We start from the raw sequence: 20,047 nt of genomic DNA, 5'->3' as shown, positions 1-20,047 counted from the left end.
AAAGAAAGTATGGGGGAAATCAGCCTAATCATTTCAAATAATGTTCTCTGTCCTGTATTAGCAAACTCACCTCCAGTGTGTTCCTGCTTGCTGATTGGATATGTAAATTTCCTCATAGGAGTAATTTTCCTATTGCAACACAAGATGGTAGCAAAGCATTTTTAAAAAAATAAAAAATCATTCATGTAGTTTATTCATCATTATACATCAAAATACTCAGTTAATTTATGCTACTGTATATATAGCCAAGACACACATCCTTGGTTCATTGGACAGTTTGGGGTTTTGTTTTGATCTGTGTTGTAGGATTTGTCACTGTGTTTTAGGATTCTCTACAGAAACTTGAAAAATGGATCCTCCAGATACAGAAATCACAAAACCATTTAGAGATCTAGATTGAACCCTTTTTTCCCCCTATAGAATATAATAATAATTTTTAAAAAATAAATAAATAAAAAATATTCGGGGTTCTGTAAGTGTTCTTTCGATAATTAAGGATTGCCTAAAAGGGTTCTATTTGTACAGGTTTCTGATAAGGAAAGCCTCTGTTCTAGCATTCTGCATAGTAAATGGTTCTGCAAAGATTCTTTAGAAAGTCAAGGGATCTTTGCATTCCAAATGGGTTCTACAGCTTTCTAATAACGAAAACATTGTACAGTTTAAGGCTTGTCCCCAGACTGAGAAACCCAAAGAATGCCTCAAGGTTCTATATTTAACTTTTTCAAATTTAACCTTTCTTCATGAGAATGTAAACACATAGAAAAGGGCATTTCAGTAGTTTTCTAAGAGTTATTTGTATAGTTAATGGTTCTTAGCTTCCTAGATAGCTTCAACTTGTACAGCTTTATGATGGGGGAAACATTCTGTTCTAGCATTCTACACAAAACACTTAAGGATTTCCCCAGAGACTCAAATGTGAAGAGTGTGTTAAGGTCCTAGATTAAACCTTTTAAAATGTATCCCTCTTTTTTTTTTTCAAGGAGTGTATACACTTAGAAAAAAAGGGCCTGGCACTGATTATTAAGGGTTCTTTGGATAGTTAGCTTCCTAAATTAGTTCAACTTGTACATCTTTCTGACAGGGATAAAATTTCCTCAGATTAACAACCCTTGAAGAATGCTTTATGGTTCTAGATTTAACTTTTTAAAATGCAACCTTTTCTTTTTTTCTAGTGGTTCTTAAAGGGGTTTTTGGATAGTTAATGGTTTTGTTGTTAATTTCCTACTTTCTGGTTGGAAAATGCTCCCTTGTAGGTTTCTATATGGAACCTTTAAGGGTTCATACAAAGGGACAAACTGAAGCACTCTTAAACCTTAAAAGGATTGAACCTTTAAAATATAGACTAGTGGCTAACATGTGGTGCTCTCACCACCGCAGCCCGTGTTCGGGTCCCGGGCAGAGAACAAACCACATTCACTGAAGTGTTGCACAAGTCAGTGCACTCTCAGTGCTGGTTCCAAGCCTGGAAACTGCGGAGGGTTTGTCAGGAAGGACATCTGGTGTAAGACTTAATTCACAGAATCAAATATGCGGACAGGTGATCTGCTGTGATGACCCCAAACGGGAGCAGCTGAAAGAGGGGAAAAAATGTATTTATATTCATGAACAGAAGCACTGTTTAATTCTTTATGTCTCTGTAAAATCCTTCCATAAGGAGTTTAAAAGAAAATACTGATTAGTCATCAAAAAAATGACCCAATCCTGCTAATGCCCCCAACTGATTTAAACCACTTATTGCTAGAGTAGAACCTCTTACTCCATTAATGTCTCATTTAAATGTCTAGAGATTTGACAGAAATGCCGCCATTATCAGAGCTGTCTCCGTGCCATTGTCACAGTTGGTGAGGAGGAGAGCTTTTCTCACATCTACAATGCTGGATGAACAGAACAACTATGTCATCCCAGATGAGTCAATTATACTTAGAAAGCAGCTCTATAAACGATAGTGAAGATTTCTGCCAAATGTTGCTAAACCATTTGGATAACATGAGAAGAAATTTCGCACAACTGAGCAATTGCCACAATACATTATGTAAGAAGGGAAAGAAAGAAAACAAGCAATCAGTCACTTCACCCAGGTTTGTTAAAAAACTTATTTGAATCTGATTTACCCTTCGTCACTTCTGTGACATTTACCCCCGTAAACTCAAAGACTAATTTTCTTAAATGCTTGTTGAAGCTAATTATTGAGTAATTACTACATTTTAAGAAAAAAAGAAACCCTGAATGGTGATTTGGCTTGTTCCCCAGGGAAAATCTTTAAAGGTTCTTTATAGAGTTCAAATCATTAGGAAGCCAAGAGACCTTAAACCTTGAGGAACACTTTTTAATGTGTGTGGATGAATTATTCAGTAAATAAGCCTAACAGGAAATTCAGTTTCAATAGTAAGGGATATGAGTATGGACTTACTGCTGGTTCCTGGAGATTAAGGGAATAAAATAGCCATGGTTTCTGTCAGGTTTACAAGTAAATAGACCTAAATTACATAGCATTCCGCAATTTTACTTCTAGAGCCAAAATTGTCAGTGTCTAATTGTTTATGGTTTAAACATCAGTAAATATCACACACCATTATTATTATTTTTACCTGTTTAGGATCTTATTTAATAACCACAATGCTCATACATTCAAATAAAGTGCATGTAGTAATTACAGTGATTCACTTCCTTCCCTGTTTTATAATGCAACAAAATTAGACAGTATTTTAACGTTATTTATACCACAGCGCTGTGGAATTCTGTTGAAATCTGATTGGTCAGAAGGTGTTGATTAAAGTTCTATAACAGCAGCTCTGACAGTAGGGTTGATTGCAATTCAACTAACAGCTTTTTATGTATTGTATTAATCCATTCATATGTTATTGAAAAGAGTGCAAAGAAAACATTGTAATCATTGATATGGTGAAGTTTTCTGAGGTGTTTAATGTTTATGGAAGGAGGAGTCTCCAGTGTCAGAGCTTTTCCACTCTGGGAGAGTGGAATTAGGAATCACATAGTAATCAAAGAGTTGGATACATGAGGCAGAGTTTTGCTAGTAATTATTAGTAACTATTAGTTACTTACTTACTGACCTTTAATGTTGTTGTATTTAACTTTGTTGCTATTTTATTTATTATTTGCCTTTTATTTGAAATCTACTGCAACATCAGTAGGAATGTGCAAATTAAGAATTTTGATGTTTGTTGACACCTAACTATCACATCAATATGTGTTTTTCTCCAAACTGCTGCCATAAAGTAGAAGCACACACTTGTATAAAATGTCTTTGTATGCTGTAACATTACAATTTCCCATCATTTGAAATAAGAGGCCCAAACATTTTCCAGCATGACAATCCCCCTGTGCATAAGTGAGATCCATGAAGACATAATTTGCCAAGGTTTGAGTGGAGGAACTCAAGTGACCTACACAGAGCCCTGACCTCAAACCCACTGAACACCATTGGGATGCTGACTGCACCCCAGGTCTCCACACCCAATATCAGTGCCTGACCTCATTAATGCTCTTGTGGCTGTATGAACACAAATCCCCAGAGATGTGCTCCAAAATCTATGGAAAGCCTTCTCATGAAGAGTAGAGGTTATTATAACAGGAAAGGGGGAATAAATCTGGAATGTGATCTTCACAAAGTATATATGGGTGTCATAGTCAAGTGTGCACAAACTAGTGCAACTCGGGGATGGAAGATGGGAATTGCTGAGTGTATTTACTGTACCCCCCCCCCCCCCCCCCTCAGTTTCTTGTGATTTACTGCCCTATTATCATAACTGGCTAGTATTTCTTCTTCTTTTTTCTGACAACAGCTAACTAATAAATTGTAAGCTTCATATAGTTGCACGCGGGCTAAATCTGCTGTTTAATGGATGCAAAACAACAACCAGTTTTGCGTAATGGAGGAGGAACGAGTCCCCTTCTTGTTATAAAAAAGGTCTGCCAAGTGACAAATAACATCCACATGTATGTTGTTGTTGTTGTTACACTAGTAAGCAACTCAGGTAAAGAAGCCAAGAACCAGCCAAAGCTATTACAGTATATTTATCGGGTCTAGTTTTTGACCAGTAAATGCGAAGAACGCTTTAGTCTTGGTCAAAGACAAATTAACCAGTACAATGAACTGAGATCGTTGAAAACTAATTGAGGAAGGAAGGCACTCGATTCAACAGGAAGTGTATTGATTATTTTGCGCCCATCCAAAGGATTGTTTTCATCGATTGCGCATAATTTGGTTTTGGCTGCAATAAGTTTTGTGATGCAAGAGAACTCACAGCGCTCCGGAAGCTGCTAAAATGAATCAAAATGAACGTCCTTAAAAATAACAGTTGATTTGAATTGCAATGCGTCCTAGAGCGCACAACGCCGGTATTGCGCATGAATAATCCAGCCTATGGGGAGACGGAATTCAGCACCACAAGTGCTGACCGCCGGAGACAGTGCTTGTTTCTGTGTGTGTGTGTGTGTGTGTGTGTGTGAGAGAGAGAGAGAGAGAGAGAGAGGAGTTCTCCACTGCCGCCCTCTGATGAAACACTCACATGCCTAAGAACCTCTTCGCTGGGATCATGTTTTCCAACTTATTTATGTAGGCCTTGTTACTTAGAAAACAAATCAATTAGCGGTACAACAAGCCTAAAACATCGAAATCTTAGCCTATAGTTAGAATTAATTTTACACGATAAAACACGAGAAAGAAGTTTGCTTCAGCTGAGATAAGTCTGAGCCGGAGTCAGGAGTTTGCAAGTAAGACGATGCAAGTATAGCCCTAGTTCCATGTCCTTTTTGCGTAAATAAATGGAGAACTTCACTTCAACCAACCACACGCTGGGCCCCTGGACGGACTACAGTTTAGAATACAAGGTAATCAGCGCTCTTCTGGTGCTCACCATTTGCGTATTGGGGATGGTTGGGAACGTGATGGTCATCTTGGTGGTGCTCACTACGAAGCACATGCGCACTCCAACCAACTGCTACCTGGTGAGTTTAGCCGTGGCGGACCTGACGGTGCTGACGGCCGCCGGGCTGCCGAACATCGCGGACAGCGTGTACGGCTCGTGGGTGTTCGGCCACGCCGGCTGCCTCGGCATCACCTACTTCCAGTACTTGGGCATCAATGCGTCGTCGTGCTCCATCACCGCGTTCACGGTGGAGAGGTACATCGCCATCTGCCACCCGATCAAGGCGCAGTCGCTGTGCACGTACGCGCGCGCCAAAAGGATCATCCTGGCCGTGTGGCTTTTCACGTCGCTCTACTGCGTCATGTGGTTTTACCTGAGCAATACGAAAGAGCTCGTGTATGACGACGTGACCGTCGTGACCTGCGAGTACAGAGTGTCCCGGGAACTTTACTTACCCATATACTTCTTCGACTTCGGCGTGTTTTTCGTGCTGCCGCTCGCGCTCGCGATCGTCCTGTACGGACTCATCGCGAGAATTCTGTTCCTGAACATGTTACCGAAACAGAAGGTGAAGAACGGGCAGTATGGTTCCGGTATCAAACACTCTGTTCAGTGCTCGAGCACCACAGCGGCCTCGCGCAGACAGGTGAGTCTCAGACACGCACCAGGTATAGAACAGCCCTCATGATGATCATAAGCTTTTCACATGGCATTATATGAGTAACATGTGATCACGTGCGGGGGAAAAAAAACAAAAAACATTTGAAGTTGCATTTACACACTGTCATGCCCTCAGACTGATTTTTAAAACAACGTGATCACTGACTTGTGTCACATCTGAAAAATGAATCCACATATCCTGCATGTGAACCTTGAAAATAAATTCATCATGTGAGAAATCACGTATAAAAATTATATCACAGTCTGTGTGAGTGTAAAAAAACAAAAACATGTGGTTATAATTACAGTATGTAAACATCACATGAAAATAAATGAATCATATCTATAAATCACATATGAAAATAAATGAAGCACGTGTAAAAATGTGAAAAACAGGTGCCGTACATGTGAAAAAGTGTATACAACATATAGAATTGTATAATAAATAACACATGAAGTGGAACCATTTGTCAAAACATTTTCAGAGATTTCGAAAAAAAAAAAAAAAAAAGATTAGGTTAAGAACCCTGAAATGTTCCGTAGTTTGTTCATTGGGGTGAACCCTTGAAGTTTCTAAACAGAATCCTACAGCAGAGGTTTTCCCTTTCTGAGATAGTTTTAAATAGTTTTTAAATACTTTTATCAAGCTAAGAACCCTTAACTTTCCAAAGAACCCTTGTTTCTCTAAGAGCTTACTTTGTTTTAGTAGCCAGCTAATAATCCATATAACTGGTGCAGAGACTAAATGACTTCACAGTGAGGAATGAGCTCTTACAGGTTTGGCACAACTGGTATAAAGTTAAATATTATAGTATAGTTAGTAGAGTTAATAGTTGAGTTAAACTTTACATAGTTGAATTATCACCTACAATACTAAACTGTAAAGGAAGACATGCTCATATTTAGCTCATATTTAGAAAAGAATTTAGGTATATAAAATTTTAAAATATATAATAATATAAAATTGAGAATTATTTTGTAATTATTTACGTTACTAGGCTATGAGGATGCATTGAATGCATAAATATGGTGGGGGGAAATGCAGCATTTATATAAACTATAAAAATCTATATCATTCAAACCAGTTGGGTTTATAGCACTTTTAGGTCTATAAGAGACACAGATTCTTCTTTAATATAGAACAAATTATAGAAAACTTTATTTAAGCTTCTAAAAAATTTTTGGTTATTTTATCTAAGTGTGTATCAGACTGAATGAATGAAAGAATGAATGAATCAATGAATGACCAAACGAACAAACAAACAAATAAATAGATTTTTGTAATGTGTTGGTGATGGCCCACTGTGTCTCTGGTTAGAGAAATCAATATGAGTCAGTAAACTTTTTCTTCTCTAAGCCAGTGTTGATGTAAATGCTGTTGGTGAGTTTCAGGTGTGTTAAAAAACTGAAAGACCCCACAGCTGTGGGTCCCCAAGAACAGAATAATTAAACACTGATTTGGGAAATTAAAAATAAAAACAGTGTTCTTTATTCTAATGTAACAATGAGGGGTAATACCCACGGATCAACAAAAATAAATCAGAATAACCATGTACTGTATGTTATATTGGAGTAATGGTCTCATTCCTCATGATGCGTGTGCATGAAATGGTTAACGTCTGTGATTATAATTTATTATCACATACAGTGTTCATGTAAGATGACACTGTAGATTAAACACTGATGAGCCTACTTTACTATGTTTTTTAATTGTTGTAATTTTTTTTTTTTTAATGTTTAAGAAAAACAACTGTAGTACATACTATAGAACAGCATTTACATTAATTTTATTAGATTTCTGGCACAAAAATCACATTGTTAATATATGAATAATTCATTACATTTTTTTTTTCTTTTTAAAGGAAGGGTACATCCAGAACCCATAAAGTTTCTTTGGTACTGACCCATAGGCTATGCACTCTTATATATATATATATATATATATATATATATATATATATATATATATATATATATATATATATATATATATATATACACACACACACACACACACACACACACACACACACACACTGTAAAACATAAATTTAACTCAAACTTGTTATATTTAAGTGTATTTGGCTTAAAGAAATTGATTTATCAACTTAAAAGTTTTGAGGTAATTAGTCTCCTCAAATTTTTTTAAGTTAAATGAACTTATCCGGTTTTACAGTGTATATTTTTTTTAAAGGTTAAATCTACGGTTTGTGTCTCTGGGAGAACAGATGTAGAATCTTATAACAGTGTTTTCCTATCAGAGAGGGTTCCAAGTAGAACCCCTTAAGGAAGCAAAGAGCCTATAACTCTCCAAAAACATTGAGGAACTCAAACATTTTCATATGTGTAGCCAGTAGTCTGTCTCATTTGCATGCTATAAGACAGTCATGTTGTTTCCCCCTGTGTCAGGTGATAAAGATGTTGGCAGTGGTCGTGGTTCTCTTCGCAGTGCTCTGGATGCCTTACCGCACCTTGGTGGTAGTCAACTCTTTCTGCCAGGAGGCTTACTTGGACACCTGGTTCCTGCTTTTCTGTCGCACTTGTGTGTATCTGAACAGCGCCATCAATCCTGTTATCTACAATGCCATGTCCCAGAAGTTCCGCACTGCATTTAAGAGGCTTTGCAGATGCAGGTCTGCACAGGCAAAGCAGACAGCCTACAGTGTGGCCCTGACCTTAAGTACTGCTAAAGAAACATCCATGATCGAGAACACAGAGCATTTTTCAACAGAGTTGGATGATCTCACAGAAGAGCCAAATGATCTAAGAGATGAACTGGCACCAAACTAGAAGTTTCATGACTGAAATACTGTAGCTGGCTGAGTGATATTTAATCAGGGAATATTTACAAACAATAGAATCAAATATTTACATATAAAATATGTATAATACACTCATTATCCACCTGTACACCTGCTCATTCATGCAGTTCTTTTGCTGTTCTGTCCATCCACCTCAAGGTTCAACATGTTGTGCATTCTGAGATGCTTTTCTGCTCATCACAGTTGTAAAGAGTTGTTATTTGAGTTACCGTAGCATACCTGTGAGGTCAAACAAGTATGGCTAGTCTTCTCTGATCTCTCTCCTCAACAAGGCATTTCCACTCACAAAAACACCGGTCAGTGGATGCCTTTTGCACCATTCTGTGTAAACACTATAGAATGCTGTGTATGAAAATACCAGGAGATCAGCAATCTCTGAAATATTTAAACTGACACGTCTGGGCTAGGTCAAAGTCACCGAAATCACATCTTCTCCTGATTCTGATGTTTGATGTGAAAATTAACTGAAGATCTTGACCTGTATCTGCATGAATTTATGCATTGCACTGTGCCACATGATTGGCTGATTTGATGATTTCATGAGTGTGCAGGTGTATAGATGTTCCTAATAAAGTGGACTGTGAGTGTATATTCGGATAATGTCACATGTATATGTACAGTCCATAAATGTTTACTTAATTCCTGAACCATAACCACAACACTTTAATGTCAAAAATTTGAGTGAAACTGCATTTGTTTTTTTTTTGTTTTTTTGCAAAATGTTGACATTAATATGATGTGGGGTGGCAGGACACATTTTATGGTTCGTATTTGTGAGTAAGAGTTTACATCAGAAAAGGCAGACCTGATTTATTAAAAGCTGTCTAAGGAGAATCAAAACGTTTTCCAAAACCACTGAAACGCACCGATTGACATCAGGATGAGTTTTCATCTCCCTTTCTGAATAAGATACAGTCTCAGAAAACAATAATACTAAACTGTACCTTTCCTTGTCACTGGGGTGGTACTCTCAAGGATACATATTTAGTACCTTTATATTTGTATATTTCACATGGAAAACTGGATATTGTGTAACTTTTAAAACTATACTACATACACTGATCCAGGTAACAGGAGTATACCACCCCAGTGACGGGTACAGTTCAGTACCCGTTTTCCTGAGAGTAGGTGTGTAACACAAGGCTGCTGTCTGTATATGTATCTGTTTATTGTTCCAAATATTTTATCAGTATTTTGATTGAAACAAATACTGGACCTAAACCTGTGGGGTTTTTTTATTTCATTTATTTTTGTTTGTTTATTTTTTTATTTTTATGAAATATGAAACCTATCACTATGCCTCCTGAAACACTGTAAACACTAGAACGATCTTCTGGAAGGAACTGGAAAACTGGAGAAATCTCCTCACCTCATCACTAGCGTTTATAATTGGCCTCAACTGAAGATGCGCACTGGACAGTTTTTAATCCCAGTCACGCAGATTTTATTTTTTGTACCTGCCCGTGATACTTTGGAACACATTTACTTTTTTCTTCTTCTTCATGTTAATGAATGTGGTCTTTATTTGAGCCTCGTATCGGACAACTCGCTTGAGGCTGCATGAAAGTAAAAACTACCTACTTGTGCAACTTTTTTGTTGCATTCTGCAGGATTCCAGTTCTGATGCACAACTGTAGTCTCAATCAGATGCCCTGTGTACTCTTCTGACAAGCTTTCAAAAAAAAAAAAAAGAATGATAGAGCATTTCCTATTTGTATTTATTTGTATTTATGTACAATTCAAATAATGTATTCAGTTACATCCCTATCTGAGAGTGTATAAAAATTTCCAATAAATTGTATTTCCATCATCTGCTTTTATGTACGCTCCTATTCAGTGCAGTCGTGCTTTATTCTTAATGACAGTAATGGAGCAATGGAGTTACTGTTCATAGTGGCGCTGTCTTGTTGTTTGAAATATGTGTTTGTATGAAGTCTGCAGTACAGTGTTTGCAGCTATGCATCAACATGCCCTGATTAATAATAGACATATAATGAGTTATGTTAAGCATCGGTTAAGAGCTTCAGAAGACTTTACCAAAAGGCAGAAATGTAAATGACACCCAAACATTAGTCACTATGATTAAGAAGCAAATTTACGAACATGGAACCACTGTGTAACATTTGTAGAAAAAAATTTTCTTTTCTTTTCCTTTGAACTAACATTTGTGTGTTTATAAATGTTTTGTGTTTGTAAGTGATTTTGCCATTTGCTGCTCAAGAAAAATGCTGACGTCTATAGTGCATGTTGCTTTTACTGAGCTTTGTAAAATGTGTTAAATTATTGGGTCATTGAAGGAATGTAATTAGTGTTAATATGAAATGACAACGTGGACATTGTGCAGGTGTTTCTGTAATTTGTGTAATGTGGTTGCACTACAAACATCCTGAATCCCCCCCCCCCCCCCCCCCCCCACCCCAAAAAAACCACAAAAAAAACAAATACATGAGACTTTTAAATGACATGGAATAAAACTTGGGAATAAAGCTAAATGTTTGTGCGATTCAAAATGAAAACATGAAGTGGTCTTTTAATGATAAAGATTAAGCTCAGGTAATCATGTGGCAGCAGTACAACACATAAAATCATGCAGATACAGGCCAAGAGCTTCAGTTAATGCTTATATCACATATCAGAATGGGGAAAAAATGTGATCTCAGTGACTTTGACCATGACATGGATGTTGGGGACAGACAGGCTGGTTGAGTATTTCGGAAACTAAACTCTACCCAGAGTTTACCCAGAAATATCAAACATGGTCTTTTTTCAATCTTTAAATTTCCAGTTTTGCTGAACATGTGCATCACTATAGATTCAAATTCCGGTTCTTGGCTGACAGGACTGGAACCCGATGTGGTCTTCTGCCTCAAGGTTTGGCATGTGCATTCCGAGATGCTTTTCTACTCACCATGGTTGTAAAGAGTGATTATTAAAGTTACAGTAGCATTCCTGTCAGCTAGAACCAGTCTGGGCATTCTCCTCTGACTTCTCTCATCAACAAGGCCTTTCCTCCACAAAACTGCACTCACCGGATGTTTATTTGTGTAAATTCTAGAGATTGCTGGTTGTGAAAATCCTAGGAGATTAGCATTTTCAGAAATATTCAAACCAGCCCAGCTGACACCAACAACCATGTCAGTGTCACAGTGACTGAAAGCACTATGATTTTTCCCTATTGTGATGTTTGGTGTGAATATTAACTCAAGATCTTGTACTGTATTTGCATGATTGGCTAATTGGAAAATTGTAGTAATGTTCCTAATAAAGTGGCCAGTGTGTGTAAACTCTTAAAATATCTGAATACAAAAAGCAACATACAGTAAATTAAGAGTGGAACATTTCGGTTAGAAATATTCATGACAAAGAATGAGACTTAACACATACAGGCTAAAGTGCAGAGGTTCGATTATACTAATAAGATAAAGTGGCGCCCATATGACGCTTCTGAATCCAGGACATCTCACTGTTCTTCAGATAATCTTAAGGACTCGGGTGAAATCAGCTCACACTGTCACTATGACCTTCTCCGTGCTCTTATTATACACCTTTATTATCTCCTTTCTTCTTCTGTTTAAAAAGGACCTTTCTAGTTACTCTTCTCTCAGAGCAATCTTTGACTCATATTAAATCTTTGCCTGACTGATACAGTAGGTCACAGTGGGCTGGAAATCTGATTGTGCACCAGGATAATGGGCATATAATCATTTCACACATGATTTATAGGAAGTGTTTAGCATTCCAATGAACATTATATGACTACACAGAAATTATAATGACAATGACTAATGATTCCGCAGTCATGACAATAAATGTCTCTGAAAGAATACAGTAAAACTAAACCTATGTGCAATGTATACCGATCAGCCATAACGTTAAAACTGTTGGAAGCAGGAAAATGGGCAAGAGGAAGGATCTGAGTGACTTTGACAAGGGCCAAATTGTGATGGCTAGATGCAGTGTTTAGTACCTACCAAAAGTAGTCCAAGGAAGAACAACCAGTGAACGAAGGCTATCCCATCTGATCCTATCCCACAGACGAGCTTCAGTAGCACAAAATACTAAAACACGCTGCATTACAGCTTGCTGCGTATGGGGCTGCATAGCCACAGAACAGACAGAGTACCCACGGAAGAGATGGTACCAGGATGCACTATGGAAATAAGCCAGTAGAGGCAGTGTGATGCTCTGGGCAATGTTCTGCTGGGAAACCTTGGGTCATGGCATTCATGTGGATGTTACTTTGACACGTACCACCTACCCAAACATTGTTGCAGATCAAGTGCACCCCTTCATGGCAACAGTATTCCCTAATGGCAGTGGCCTCTTTCAGAAGGATAATGTGTCCTGACACACTGCAAAAATTGTTCAGGAGTGGTTTGTGGAACTGCTGCTATCTTGGTGCCAGATACCACAACACACCTTCAGAGATCTTGTGCAGTCCATGCTTCGATGGGTCCGAGCCGTTTTGGCAACACAAGGGGGGCCTACACAATATTAGGCAGGTGGTTTTAATGTTATGGCTGATCAATGTATATGTAGTTTGAATTTCATGTCTAGACACTAGACAGAAAAAATGGAAATCAGAAGACACATCTGCATTTAAAACTGCAAAGGCACAAATACTAATTTCTTTCAGCGTGAAAGAATATATTGCAGTTGGGCTTGTTTAAGATTAAGATCATCTGTTTAAAATTCAGAACCACTGAGCACCTTTTTAGTATTTTATTCATCCGAAAATATGACAAAATCACTTCAATTTGAGTTTGGTCATTTGAAAAATGATATTATAGTTCTGTTATTTACTGGATAGAATCTTACATTGCATATCTGATCTGGAATTTAGCGAAAGTTTATTATTCAGTTATTATTTTTTGCAGTTCTCAGTAACTGCTAAATATTATATTAAGTTTCTATAACAGCACAATGCAAATCACATGTTTATATTAATGTGCTCATTATAATACATTATCGTTTCTATGATAACAACACAGGTATGACATAAACAGATTTTTAAAATGCTCATAATTGTTGATACACCTGATATACAGTTATCGTTATGGAGACATTACGTGTAATGGAGACATATGTTCCTGTAATAGCGCACACTGTCATGTTTGATTCCTCAATTAATTATTTAGTAACTACAGTAAAATTAATGTATGGCATTATGAGAGTGTGGAATGTAAATCTGAAATAGAAAAGAAGTTTAATGGGTAAAAGAAAGTTTTATTATACGGAGTTGTCCTTAGGTTCTCATCATTCCTTGTGCAACATGATCACATCCATACATTCATTTTCCATACCACTTATTCTGCACTGTGCCAGGGGACTCAGGGCACAAGGCAGGGGACACCATAGATGGGGTGCCAATCCATCACAGGGCATAATCACACACACATTCACACAGCCATTGACACACTACGGACAATTTGGAAATACCAATCAGCTTACAACATGTCTTTGGACTGGGGGAGGAAACCCCCAAAGCACAAGGAGAACATGCAAATGCCACACACATGGGCAGAGATGGGGCAAAAAACCCACAATTCTGGAGGTGCAAGGCAAATATGCTAACCACTAAGCCACCATGCCCCAACATGAACACATTTTGCTTTAAGTTACTAAATGATGTAACATTTCTTAAAAAAAAAAAAAAAAAAAAAAAAAAAAAACCTGTATAAACATTTTTCAAGAAACTGGTTTGAGTGAAATTAGAAGAAGGTAAAAGTGAACTGATAAATATTAAAAAAAAAAAAAAAAAAAAAACTTTGGCAGTGTGTAGGTTATACAAAGCAGACTGAAGGAATACTAATCTGAAATAAAGGCGTAAAGGCATTTCTTAATAAAACAGTGCAAACTTTGTCATTATTATTAGCAGCATCATGCTATGCTATGCTATAATTACTAATTATAATTTTATGATTTCATTACCATATAATTTCATTACCATTACCAGAGCTCAGCTCCATTTGCTGGCATGTCTCATAAACCAACGGTGATTCAGTTAAGTTGCTATAATGATCATGCATTTCATTACAAGATAGGAAAACTAAACAGATACCAGGACATCGACAGATTTAAAAAAATAATCACAAATAACATAAAAAAGGAAATGGGTTGAATAAAGAAGCTCAGAACAGCTACATTCACTGCTATCTGTAAAGCATACGTTTTTGGCATCCAAAAGCTGATAAAGAACATTCAGACACCACCATGTTCAGAACAAAGTGACTTGGCCATCTGGGCTCAGGGCTATAAACAAGCATAGCACATTATTCAGTGTTAGTACTTTGCTTTCACGCTGTAGTAGACTGAGCTTTCTGGAATACAAAAGAAGAGACTGCATGTGCACTGACTAATGATATCAGTGAGAGAGTAATAAAGTGATAAACAGAAGATAATTAGGGCTAAGAGGGGTTGAATAATCACCAGAGAGGATCATTAATTTTCCAGTCTATTTAGTTTGGAAGAAAAGCAATGCAGCCTAATGAACGAGTGATAACAGGAGGGTATCATGTATTACAATCAGAGGGCTAAAGGACAGCAAAAGCAAGTGTACATTAATTATTAGCACAACAGTAGATCATTTTTAGCGTTTGTGAATAATTATCTCTCAGAAGAATATGTGTGAAGTCAAGCGACTGCTGGCAGAGAATAGCTGAAATATTATAAAAGTTTTATAATATTATATATTATATAATATTATAGTATTATAATATTAATATTATTATTAAAGTCCAAAGCAGGATAAAGAGACAGCTAAAACATCAGATAGAATAATGACACTGATCAGATTTGTTTGTGTAAGTTTAATTAATATGCAATTTTTCTTCCAAATTTCTGTCAGGTTCCTCATCCATTAGCTATGGATCCTGGAGGTTCATGGCTAACATGTACTTCCATTAACACAAGTGAAGCCATCACCTTTTTTATGTAGAGAGGCTCATTATTTTTTGTAGAAAAGACAGAAATGGGAATTTTGAGTTGCACAACAGTAAAGCCTATTGTCATGAAATTGCAAATTCAAATCTGCCATTCCACATGCCCCAGACAGCATAATTGCCCCTGATCACTGTGTGGGGAAATATGACAATATTCTCTAACAATCAGAGTAACATTAGCCCATCACAGGCATCTGTGAGCTCAAATGGAAGAGGGTAGTTAGCGTTTTGTTCCAAGAGCTCTGATCAGCTTGCATGAGAAGCCATTTGAAAAGATGCAATGGCTTCACTAGTCTCAGAGGTCGCATGTGTAAGCTTGGACCTGTTACAAATTTATTAGCTAGCCCACCAGACAAATAAAAACTCCAATGTGCTGCCCAGTGTCATGTTTTGGCTGCCGGAAACCTAACTAACAAGGCTAAAAAGTGGGATTTGCATTGCATTTAAATAATATTATTTAAATTTGACTAGCATGTTTTTTTTTCTTTCTATACACTATATTTGTGTGTAATAAGCAGAACTGTTATATTACAGCTTTACACTGAACTTATTTTGAAAAGATCATCTGTCATCTGTAATAATTAATCCTACTAAAAAATCAGAGCCGTAACCAGGATCAAAATTGCGCTGCAGTTATCATTAACAATATACCACAATGGCATTCCTGTTACGTTATACTTCCATTCTTTAATTTTACAGAGTTAAATATTTTGATTCACATATTTATCTCTTTTTTTGTGTTTGAGAGCTCATGTTCATTCATGTTTTTACACTCAGAAGACTACATTATGCCACCATGTTATCAGGGGGTCGCTGTTTTCATGTTGAATTTGACAAATTGATGCTGTGTGAGAGGCAAAAACACAAAAACTTCCAAAACTACCAAGGTCCAGACCTCTGTGTCTTTATAGTTGTAGGTATGACCTTGACTGTGAGCCATATCACAATTCAGCCAATGTGTACAGTGCTGCAGGTGACAGAATTCAGTAGCATGAAGTGCATTATGTTTAAACACAGACTCAATATCAACTAAAAACTTTTTTTTTTTCATAAGAAATCTGTAAAGAGGATGGGGATTTTTGTTGTTGTTAAATCTACATGTTCACCAGGCAACTACGGTATGCATCACAACAGGTAAGCAGGTACAGATGCAAATGCAGAGAGAGTATGTTAAAGATACACATGCAAACAAATCTAAATTGGTAGGCAAGGTCGTAATCCAAAAACAGGACAGTTCATGCAATGTGCAAACCAAACAGTCAGGGCAAAACCAAAACCAAAACCACGGAGTGAGCAAAGATCATAAAAAGAATAGCAATAAACAATCAACAGCTTGGTAAGTCAAGTACAAACACACTGCATGTTACTTCACAATAAGAATGTGAACAGTAGTTCCCTAAATACTGTGAGGTGTGATTGTTCTTAGGTGTGAGTGATTAGTAATCAGGTGAATGTGAACGTGACAGAGTCCATTGTTGGGAAGGCCACTCGTAAGCTACTGTGTGTTCTGGGAAACAGAGTTCTCTGTGGCTGTAGGAGTTTTCAGTCCAACCTCCCAGACTGGTCATTTCAATAAAAGAAAACTAGCTAATGGGTGGGCATAAGGGAGAACATCTAAAAATGCAATTTGGTGACTGCAAGTCTGATCATAAATGACCATATTAGAAGTTATGGACTACCATCTGGATTTCAATATAACGGAAAAAGAGCTAATTACCCATTTATTGCTATGCAAAAAAAATTAGCTCTATTTTTGGCTATTTATGTCTATTGATTTACACAATGCAGTTTGATGGAGCTTAGATATGGATGGCATTCCTTAATTACACTAATTGCTCATTATAGATATTTAAATACTGAACAGCATAGATGTATCAATAAGCAACAGCCCATAAAAATGTTTTTTAAATTGCCATATGAAGGACATTATCAAGGAACATGCTCACTGGCCTTCAAGATATTTCTGGAGTTTTTAAAAGGATGGTGAATCTAAAGAGGGTAACAGCTGTTGAATGCACTTTAATATTGAATGCAATTTTAGCCTCTTCTATCTCAGAGAAAGCTTTTGGTAAATGTCCATCTCTGTTTGGAACACTATTTGCACATAAAGGCTTGACTAGTGTGTTGCTGGTTTAAACACATGTTTTGTGGATAAAAGTATGTGGACATCTCAACTAATTATTTTGTTAAGGAGTTTCAGGCACACCCATTGCTTACAGGTGCATACAATTAAACACATAGCCATGCAATCTCCATAACAACCATTGGCAGTAGAATGGGTAGTACTGAAGAGCTCAGTGACTGTAAATGTGGCACTGTCATAGGATGCCACCTTTGCCACAAGTCAGTTCCTGAAATTTCCTGACAAATCAAGCTTCACTCTCTGGTAGTCTAATCTAGGTTTGATAACAAGCGGACGCTACCTACTGTAAAAGTAAAGTTTACCTACTGGTAAAGTTTGGTGGAGGAGGGATAATAGCTGTTTTTTAGGGCTTGGGTTCAGCCTCTTAGTTCCAGGCTAGGGCAGTGTTTATGCTACAGCATACCAAGACATTTTAGACAGTTTTGGGGTAGGCCTGTTTCGCTTCCAGTATCACAAAACAAGGTCTATAAGGACATGGATTAACGAGTTTGGTATGAACAAACTCCAGTGGCCTGCACATAACCTTGACCTTAGCCCCATTGTGATGAACTGGAACGTCAATTGCAAGTCAGGCTTTCACATCCAACATCAGTGCCTGACCTCACAAATGCTCTTTTAACTGAATGAGCACCATTTCCCTCAGACACACTCCAACATCTTGTAGAAGGCCTTATAAAAAAAAAAAAAAAGGGAGCTGTTACAGCTGCAAAGGCAGAGCTAACTCCATGTTAAAGATCATGGTTTTGGAATGGGATGTCTGACAGCTGTCCACATACTTGTGGATATATAGTGTGTGTCAAAAACTAATTTGTGATCTTTAACACAAAAAAAGGAAATGAGAATTACATGAGCTTTAAGTTCTGTATTAAATTAGTTCATGCTAAAAATATGTAACTAAAAAGTTAGTTTTACTAATTATTTTTCAGTGCATATGGGAGGCTTCTTTTCCAAATTAGAAAGAAACTGAACATGATAATGAATGAAAAGAGGGCAAATCATAACAATATGATACTGATGATATACTCAATTCATCATACACAATGGTTCACCATAGCAAATTTGCACCATTTATTTCACAAGCAAAATCTGTAGAGCCTTTAAACCAATTTGATATTTTCTGTATGCATTCTGATGAGCACAATCACTGTGAGAGACAACAGGGGAGAAAAAGGACTTAACATTTTATTCGATAAGATAAAAATGGCACATTTGGTCATGTTAATATAGGTCACATAGATGTACTCTTGAATGTAATTAACCCCACTAGACAAATATTACAGTGAAACACATTAAAATGCCAACAAGATGTTAATGACAATTTCTATGCATACAAACCAGCCCAAAGATCACAATCAACTGAACTCTCCAAACCCGGGCGAGACTTACATGCACATTCATGCATTTAAAAAGATAATCTCCATCAAGGCTCCTCCAGTGTCATAGACTCTGTAATGAGTAATATGTGTTTGGCTGAAATAGTGTACATCTCATGTCTCAAAGTAGGTTAGACTTAATAGTGTCTGCTCTAGATTAGCCAGAAATGGTTTCAGACAATAGTGTTTTTACGTAACTATCCGTCTAGGGTTGGGGAGCCAGTAACAAAATAAATAAAAATAGGGTAGCTGTGGCTCAGGTGGTAGAGCGGGTTGTCTACTAATCATAGGGTTGGCGGGCAGTTCGATTCCCAGCCCACATGAACCCTAAGTTGCTCCTGACATACAGATCTGCAGATAAACTAATGCAAAAATAACTTTCTTAGTTATTCAGTAATCATGGTGCAGCTGTTAAAACCAAGGGCTGGTAAAAAGAATTAAATTGGGGTTGTCTACTGAACTGTTAATAGACTAATTCAATTTAACTACTGCAATCAGTGATTAAATCTCCTGTAAACAAAATAAGTCTTTCACAGCAAAATGCAGGGCATAAGATACAGTCATTATCCTTTTCATCTGTGGATAAGAAATTAGATTTCCAAAGTCCTTGTGTCAGTGCAAAGGATCAACAAGCAGCATCACTTCTTCAACACCAGATGCACTGTACTTAAAAATGCAATTAGTGTTATGGATTGTATTAAAAACGTAACACGTTTCTGGCATAATCACTCAGGGTTCTGTTCTCCATCTAAGCAATAGAAGTTCAGGTTATTCTTTTATAGTGAAATGATAATTTGATAATTGTTCCTGTAATTACATCCTAAGTGTTTTATTCCTCTTATACCACACAATTTGCCAATTATTACATCCATCCAATGTCTATACCACTTATCTTACACAGGGTTATGGGGAGCTGTTGAATGTACTTTGCTACTTGAGCCTCTTCCATCTCAGAGAAAGCTCTAGGTAAATGCCCATTTCTGACTGGAACGCTATTTGCACTTGATGGCTTTACTAAAGTAGTGCTGCTGATTTATTCTAGCTTATGGCATGATAGGTATGATATCTTCTCTCACTATATATAGGTAGACTAAAAAAAGTGATTCACCAACGCAGTAAATATGCCAAAGGCATCAATACATCCCTGTAATTTAGTGTGCAGCCTAGACTTTTGTCAGAGCCACTATTGTAGTAAATTAATCAGCACTTTCTGACCAAT

At 37.1% G+C, this 20,047-nt stretch overlaps 1 protein-coding gene across 1 annotated transcript; it reads left to right on the top strand.

The window, feature by feature from the left end:
• The first annotated feature begins 4,296 nt into the window (after positions 1 to 4,296).
• On the top strand, positions 4,297 to 10,781 carry trhrb (thyrotropin-releasing hormone receptor b). The gene is made up of 2 exons (XM_017454081.3): positions 4,297 to 5,535; positions 7,959 to 10,781. Exons 1-2 carry the CDS (start codon positions 4,786 to 4,788, stop codon positions 8,337 to 8,339), a joined length of 1,131 nt encoding a protein of 376 aa, XP_017309570.1. The 5' UTR covers positions 4,297 to 4,785; the 3' UTR covers positions 8,340 to 10,781.
• The last annotated feature ends 9,266 nt before the right edge of the window (positions 10,782 to 20,047 follow it).

This window comes from Ictalurus punctatus, chromosome 24 (assembly GCF_001660625.3).
Source record: "Ictalurus punctatus breed USDA103 chromosome 24, Coco_2.0, whole genome shotgun sequence".
In the NCBI taxonomy this organism is placed as follows: Eukaryota; Metazoa; Chordata; class Actinopteri; order Siluriformes; family Ictaluridae; genus Ictalurus; species Ictalurus punctatus.
This window is presented reverse-complemented; position numbering and strand designations above follow the sequence as displayed.

What these genes read in the sequence shown, in the direction of transcription:
- trhrb (XM_017454081.3), top strand. Translation starts at nt 4,786, where the DNA reads ATGGAGAACTTCACTTCAACCAACCACACGCTGGGCCCCTGGACGGAC. An exon ending in CAGCGGCCTCGCGCAGACAG is followed by an intron (nt 5,536 to 7,958) that starts GTGAGTCTCAGA and finishes CCCCTGTGTCAG; the next exon opens with GTGATAAAGATGTTGGCAGT.